A 7295-nucleotide genomic window follows, 5' to 3' on the forward strand; every position below is an offset into this window, starting at 1 on the left:
TGGATCCCCCATGATGTGGAGCTTGCTTAGTACTGGGGGCCTGGAGGAGGAAGCTGCTGGCAGATCTGAGGGTGCAGGGGGAGGTTTATAGTATGATCAGTTCATGCAGGTTGGGAGGTGCCTGTCTGTTGATGGATTTGTATGTAAGTAGCAGGACTTTGTAGTCAACCATGAAAGAGACAGGGAGCCAGTACAATGAAAACAGAATTGGTGTTAGGGTCAGGATTAGGGCCACAGTTAAGTTTATTTAAATGGTCCAAGATTTTCAGCTATTTGAAATTTTGCTTTATAGGCATAAAATAATAACTAGGCTAACAGTATGAAAATTAGTGTGAAAATGATTATGTACAGGCCATGTTGTTTGATAATTGTTTTATCTCCATTACCTGCATGACTACAAAAATAGCCTTCATGAAATATTGCATCATTGTGATCTCATCATGTCAATATTCATGGCAAATTTCAATGAGCCTCTAGGTCTATAAAATGATTTATTTATATAATGCTGTATTTGAGTTATAAACAATCCATGTTTTTCCCATTCAGCTAAGTCAACATAGAATTTTACAGAGATAATTATGTAAGCAACTTTAGATCAGAATTCGCCGTTAACGCTCGTTAAAATTGAACGTCATTTAAGTTAAGTATCTAACGTTTGATAGGACGTTACACCAGTCATGTGACTGACTGGGCGGTTGTAGCTGCTGCAGGTGGCTGTTGTCGGGCAGAACGAGCGCGGCTGCTTGCCTTTGAATGTCCGGCTAATTTATTAGTTTTAATTATTTTAACTATGGTAAGTTTAATTGATATTTATATCCACACAATGCACTGTATTGCAAGCAATTGTAACCATATAATCGTCGCGTTTCACCGAAGACCTCGTCAACTTATTAATTAAGCTAAAATACTAACGAGTGTTACATTCAAAACATTAGTGTTAGCTAGCTAAGCTAACAGCGAGCCACCTTCGGTCGGAGATCTGAAAAAAGGCGCACAAGCCATTAATGTTACATTAGCATGGGTTAACGCAGTTTTGTTGGATCTAATATTGGTAACGACTCGCAGTAACTATTGCTTCATATATATGCATACATAATACCCCATTTTCGAGGGCATTTTCTCAACTTTTTCGCTGCTACTAAGTTGGACAAACTTGGATTGCTAACAGTTAGCTTAAGTTAACCAATATGAACTAACCACTACTAACGCTAGATACGTGTGTCATGTAGCCACATAAGCTAGTTAAGTATTAAGCTTAACTTTAGCCACGGTAAAGTAACTTAGGTGTTGATATGCTATAAAACAATCTGGAGCGTTTAGATAACATTAGTCGTCTAAAGTGTGGGTTTGGCCGTATTATAACGCAAAAGTAGTAAATTCTGCTAATTAGGTTTTAGCTATAACATCGCACAGCCCATCCAAATCCTGTGTCTGATATTACAGTAAATTAAGTTTGAGCACACGTGGAAGCAGCGCCATACTGCTAGCTTAATCCAAGTTCAAAACATGCCGAAATCCCCATGCAGCCATCCTCATGCACTTGACCAAGCTCCAGTTTGTGCCTGTCGTGTAACGTATTAGCCAATTTGCGACTTTTGTTTCCTAATCCAAAGATGAAAGTTTTTGGCTACCTGGATAAAAAAACAGAGTTGCGAGAAATGGATGTTTTGCTCTGTCAATGTGAAGCAAATAGAGGAGAGGTACAACCCGCGTCTACACTTAACCATCAGGATTATTTGACGTTTTGCCACAAGAAAGTATGAGTGTAAAGATGTTTTGGTATTTGATAATGCAACCTAAGAAGAATAATGTTTTATTGCAAGGATATCCACAAGCCGAGGGGCAACAACCAGACCTCACCTTCCTATAAGATGTCTAATGGCTACATTCTACCTGAGGGTAAACTGACTCCCAACGCCCTCTTTGTTGGTGGGATTGACATGAAGGTAAGATCACATATATTTAGTTCACGTTTACACGGCATGGTAAAAGTGATTTAAGGTGTTTTTGCCCACCAAAGGCACAGATTAGATGTGTTACGACAAAGTTGAAAGGCAAAATGAAATGTAATCTGATCATTTCAGAAGTTTAAAATAAGTTAGGAGGAACCTTGCCAATAAAATTATATCTACATTTAAATAATTTCAATGTAACTTCAACTTTGTGTCAACAGATTAGAGTATATATATATGATATAGATTTCTTGGGTGGAAAATTGGAAACCACAGATTTAGTGCACAATGCACCGGTCTTGCTTCTAGATAAAGATGATCAACTACAGCCATTAAAACCCAATTTTTCACTTGAATTTCATTATTACCTGTAGGTGGATGAAAATGAAATGCGCGACTTCTTTGCAAGATATGGTGCTGTTAAGGAAGTAAAAATTATCACGTACCGTGGAGGGATCTGCAAAGGGTGAGTCTTACTCTTTAGTAATGTCCATGAGACACTTCATTTTTCATCAGTGCATGTTAAATGCAATGCAGGGTCAACTGTATTGTTTTTCAGCTCAAGGGGTTTAAAAAGAGAATGAAAATTATCCATTACACACTTCTGTACAACTGTACTATTAAGTGACTTTCACTGTTACATTCATAAAGCATGAATACAATAATGGCTTTGAGTCATTATAAAAGAGCACTCCACCAATTAGCTTTGCACTTTTTGTAGTCTTCAACCCCATAGACATTTACTGAACTGACATCACTTGATTTATCAGACTTCGTGTGGCTCCCTCTGGAGCTACAAAATACCATATACAACTTTTTCCCCACATATACAGTAGTACTCCTTAAGACCTGTAAACAGACTCTGATGTGTAAAATCAGATGAGCATGATTTGTGTAATGTGTGTAAATTTGAGGGTGTAAACTACGTGATTTTTTTTCATCAGTTTTATGAATATAAATGAGCTTATTTCATAACTTCATCTAGACTCTGATTCTTCATATTTTACATTGGCTATTATTGAGTCAGTGTGTTAATGTATTCTGTCATTCATTCATTTTGTTTTCTCTCCAAGGTATGGGTTTGTGTACTTCAATGAAGATGTCAACATTCAGTCAATCATTGACGTAAGTGGAAATAAATCTGAAGGGCTCTTCGTTTTTGTTTTTTTGTTTACAACTGAAAATAATATTTTCTCTATTCATATTTTTTTGCCATAGCAACAGATCAGTTTTAAGGGCCGGAAACTCAAGCTGGGCCCTGCCATCATGAAAGAAAGGAGCTCTCGTATGTATTCTGTTTCACTTCAGAAGAACATAATTTGGATATTTGCTTGGCAGTGCAAATAAAAGATCTTGCCACTAAATATACACTCCACAATGTAGATCCTTTCTTCTTTTTTTAAATCCAGGGTTCATGCCATCCCGTCTGGTTGGCCCAGCTCCATGGATGAGCCCCACTCAGTACTTCTACTGCGCTTGCTGCTCACCCGTTGGAGGGGGTATGGCACAACCTTCGCCTATGCTGAATGGAGGCAGCCCCTACAATCAGGTAACAGACACTCACACACACACACACACACTAAGTTGCCACAGCATGTGTGACACAAGACTGTGACACACACCTTCATATTCACTCAGTTACCCTCTGTAAAATAAAATGAACGTTATTTTCTCTGAGGGGAAGTTGGCTCATTACCACCGCCAAGAATAGGGGTGCAAGGTGGAGACCAATCTGTCAATTTACTTTCAGTTTACTAGAAAAGACGACAATGATGTGATTAATGTTATCGCTAATAATATCCAAGCTGGTGAATTATTCAGACAATACCAACTGTCAAAAGCATTAACAGTTACAGTGTAATCCTTGCGAGGACACTTACATGAGAGAAACATGAGATAGTTAGCTTTTGCTGTGGCCTTGACCTGCAATGTGTTTCAAGATTTTCAGTACATATTTTAACATCTGCTTATCACTGATTGCTTCATAAACATACTTCTATACTGTGGTTGAATGGGTTCTCTCTGGATCGCTTTGCAGCCATACTCCTATTCCAACTTTGGAGGGGTCATGATCCCACAGATGCCAGTGAACTACACACAGAATGCCTACGCCTACCAGGTACACACACGTGCACGCGCGCGCGCACACACACACACACACACACACACACACACACACACACACCCCAATTAGTCAACAGCATCCAGTGCAGGGTCTCCCAGGCCCTGCACATATGCTCCTGCATTTGAGATGAAGGGTTCGGTCTGGTTTAGATCCACCTGTCCCTGCCGACCCAACACTCCACACCCTCCCATCTCCCTGGTAGAGGTGAGTCTGGGTTTTTTCTGTTGCCCTCTGTTTGACGGCTGACCCCTCTCCCCCAACACGCAGTACACTCCACCTCACTGGACGGCGGACCAGAGGACACGGCCTGTCAATCAGGTGACTCTGCATTTAGTGGGAATATGAGTAATGTTAGTGTAATTACAGCAAGTTTTGAAGCAATGCAAGTTACTTGTCAGGTGAGAACCGGTAGGATTAAAATGTTGTACGTACCTTGAATGATTTCAAAAATTGGCCTGGTTAGTTCAATGTTTTATTCATTTTTAAATTTTATATGAAATAGTTGACTTTTTGGAGAGTCTGTGTTTTCACCTGATGGTTTTTTCTCCAGTAGTATTTGTGCCATCAAATTGTCCACAAACTGCAGTGGTCATGTGTGCCACTAGATGGCATTGTCTGGCCAGTGTTTTCATCCTGAAAGTGGCCTATGTGAATTAACAATGAATTTTTCTGTTCCCCCATTGTACAAAGTTGATTTTGTGTACTTAACTATTTTTGGCACTTACAGTTTTGTGGGGGAAGGATGTTGTTTTACAGCAGCTGTATCTGTCTTTTAAGAATCTTCACTAGATTGTTCTCAGGAAGCTCATTCACATGAAGTGTTATACTCTTGTTTCCAGAGCTTTGTGGACTGTGGAGTACAGACCATGCTGACTGTGCTGTAGTCCACAGCTACTGAGCCCCATGCCAGGTAAAACACTCCTTCAAACAAAGTGCTATCATAGCAGGGATACAGAAGGTAACAATGTGCTATTGAGGGGCTTTCATTCCAGCTGTCGGTGACAGCAACTGGTTTCACTAATTTGCATCACTTCTTGTTGTAGCAGTTTTGGATGGTGGAAGGAAAACCTGGAAACTGTTAGTCCTGGTAGTTAAGCTGTTTCTCAATCACTGTGCTCCTCCTCTATCTTTATTGTTCCCACTCTGCAGTCATGTCCAAGTGTCCCTGCCCTATTTGTATTCTTTCCTGCAGTTACACAAACACAGCAAATCTCAAGAATTTGTGTTTTTAAATGGGAAGCACAGTTTTCTCTAGTGCTCACTACTGATTCCACCTTTTTAGTGTTTGCTTGTGGTATAAATTTCTGTGCTCTGCTCCCTCAGATCAAGGCTACAGTGAGTCAAAGTGCAGACAGGAAGACATCTTGATGTTGTGGACAGCTGGAAGCAACCCAAATCCTCAGACTGTTTTCAGAATGCCCTCCTTCTCTCCTCCCTTCCCTCAACTTCTGAGATCAATTTTAACACCAGACTGCAGGATCTCTCCTTTTCACCTGTACTAGTTTGATCACAGTCACTTTGACCACAACTGGTAGGGACCTGGGGCCTTGTGGTCAACTGCTTTTAACCTACATGGATCACAGTAACAGTCGCACAGGAAGAGCAGAGCACCCTCACCATACAAGCTACTTAGTGGGCTCACTTTTTTGTTGTTTTTTTGTTTTCCTTTGTTAATTACCCCCAACAAAAAATGGAAAAGACTTTTAAGCTCACTCTTTGTGCCTATTTATATTTTATGTTTTATTATTTATTTTTTGAATTATTTTAAATGTTTGTTTGTTTGGGGCTCTCTGTACATAAAAGGTATGTTTATATATATTGTAACAATGTCTTGACAGCAATCTGTTTGTTTCAGCAGTAGACTGCGTCTTTAACTCAAGTTCAGGTCTAACGCTCCTCCGATAAAGAAACTTCATTAACTTGTTAACTATGGGCGCATGCTTATTCCATTAATTTCAAGCACTCACATTTATTTTGTGCTCTTTATTTTTGTTTCATCGGGTGTCGATCGAGGCAGTAAATGTGTCAGTTCTGTCACATTATAGCGCCTCGTCAGTATCACTGAAAATACCGCTGTCTGGATCAAACGACAGACTTTTCAGGTTGATTTCTGCTGAGAATGTTGTGGTACATTGATCATCTTGTTGCAGCTCTAAACTGTCCCATCCTGTGACTGATGTTTCACACTCAAGGACAATCACGGCATCAATTTATGTTTTCTCATAACTCATCAATCAACTTATATTTGGAAAAAGAGTGCAAAACAGTTTTAATCCACTTTGAAAATGAAGGACATGATTTAAAGTGATGTGCTCTACTGCATTTGTTTCTTTGGGAAATTTGTTCACTGTACATGGTTCACTTTATACTGGTTTGTTTCAGCTTTTGGGTTTCTTTTTGGGTGATCTTGCACAAAACCTTTTACTGGCATCGCATGAGTGAGCAATACTTTTTTATATATAGTTTTTTTTTCCAGTAAGTGCACTATATTTGTCTTGAGTTTACTTCTATACGCTTTAAAAACAGCTTGGAGATGCACATGTGGTGTATGATGTACATTACAGATTTTCTTTTCCCAGTTTTGCATTGTTTTAATTGGGCATTGTTGGGCATTTACAGTATCTGGGCCACAGGGTCTCCTGTGTGCAGACATCTGATTGTATTGATAGAATTGTTTTGTTCAGAGAGCCTGGACACTGCACTGTTTGGTTTGGGTTATTGTTAATGTTCATGTTTTGCAGGGTTTGGATATTTTTGTCTGGAAAATAATAAATGTTGAACAATGTTATCATTTAATCTTGTGAAGGTCTTTAGTTGTTTGTTTTTTTTGCATTATTTTTAAACGCTAGGTGTGTATTTTTGAGGGTATTTACTTGCAAATGTACTGTTTATTTCATACTTTCAGTCAGCAGGTGATAATCTGTATGCAGACTGCTCCCAGCCTCCTTCTGATCCTGTCAGTCGGCTGTTGGTTTCCAGTCAGGGTTGGATTGCCTGTCTGTCCTGGCAACAAGCCCATCATCTTTTTGGTCACAGAGCGTTTTGTTTTTGTCACAGTCTGGTGGTGTTACTGGGCTCCCCAGGGTGTCCTGTCCAGCCCGTGACCACCCACCAGCCCCACCCACCTACCACCCCAGTCAGACGTTTGTGAATTATGGATAAGTCTGGATAGCTTTATGAAATATGAATTTTCCAAAGGAGACACACAACACCTCCAG

General features: G+C 39.7%; 1 protein-coding gene across 3 annotated transcripts; it reads left to right on the plus strand.

Moving 5' to 3' along the window:
- The first annotated feature begins 685 nt into the window (after positions 1–685).
- Positions 686–6873, plus strand: dazl (deleted in azoospermia-like). 3 transcript variants are annotated; one of them, XM_067611277.1, is made up of 10 exons: positions 686–793; positions 1824–1946; positions 2327–2418; positions 3026–3077; positions 3171–3237; positions 3362–3501; positions 3991–4071; positions 4345–4395; positions 4917–4987; positions 5401–6873. In XM_067611277.1, exons 1-9 carry the CDS (start codon positions 791–793, stop codon positions 4959–4961), a joined length of 654 nt encoding a protein of 217 aa, XP_067467378.1. In that variant the 5' UTR covers positions 686–790; the 3' UTR covers positions 4962–4987; positions 5401–6873. The 3 variants fall into 3 exon arrangements, with proteins under 3 accessions (XP_067467378.1, XP_067467376.1, XP_067467377.1); XM_067611275.1 differs by lacking the exon at positions 686–793 and adding an exon at positions 1464–1700; XM_067611276.1 differs by lacking the exons at positions 686–793; positions 4345–4395 and adding an exon at positions 1595–1700.
- Positions 6874–7295: the final 422 nt, after the last annotated feature.

The sequence above is a fragment of the Thunnus thynnus genome, chromosome 15, assembly GCF_963924715.1.
Source record: "Thunnus thynnus chromosome 15, fThuThy2.1, whole genome shotgun sequence".
In the NCBI taxonomy this organism is placed as follows: Eukaryota; Metazoa; Chordata; class Actinopteri; order Scombriformes; family Scombridae; genus Thunnus; species Thunnus thynnus.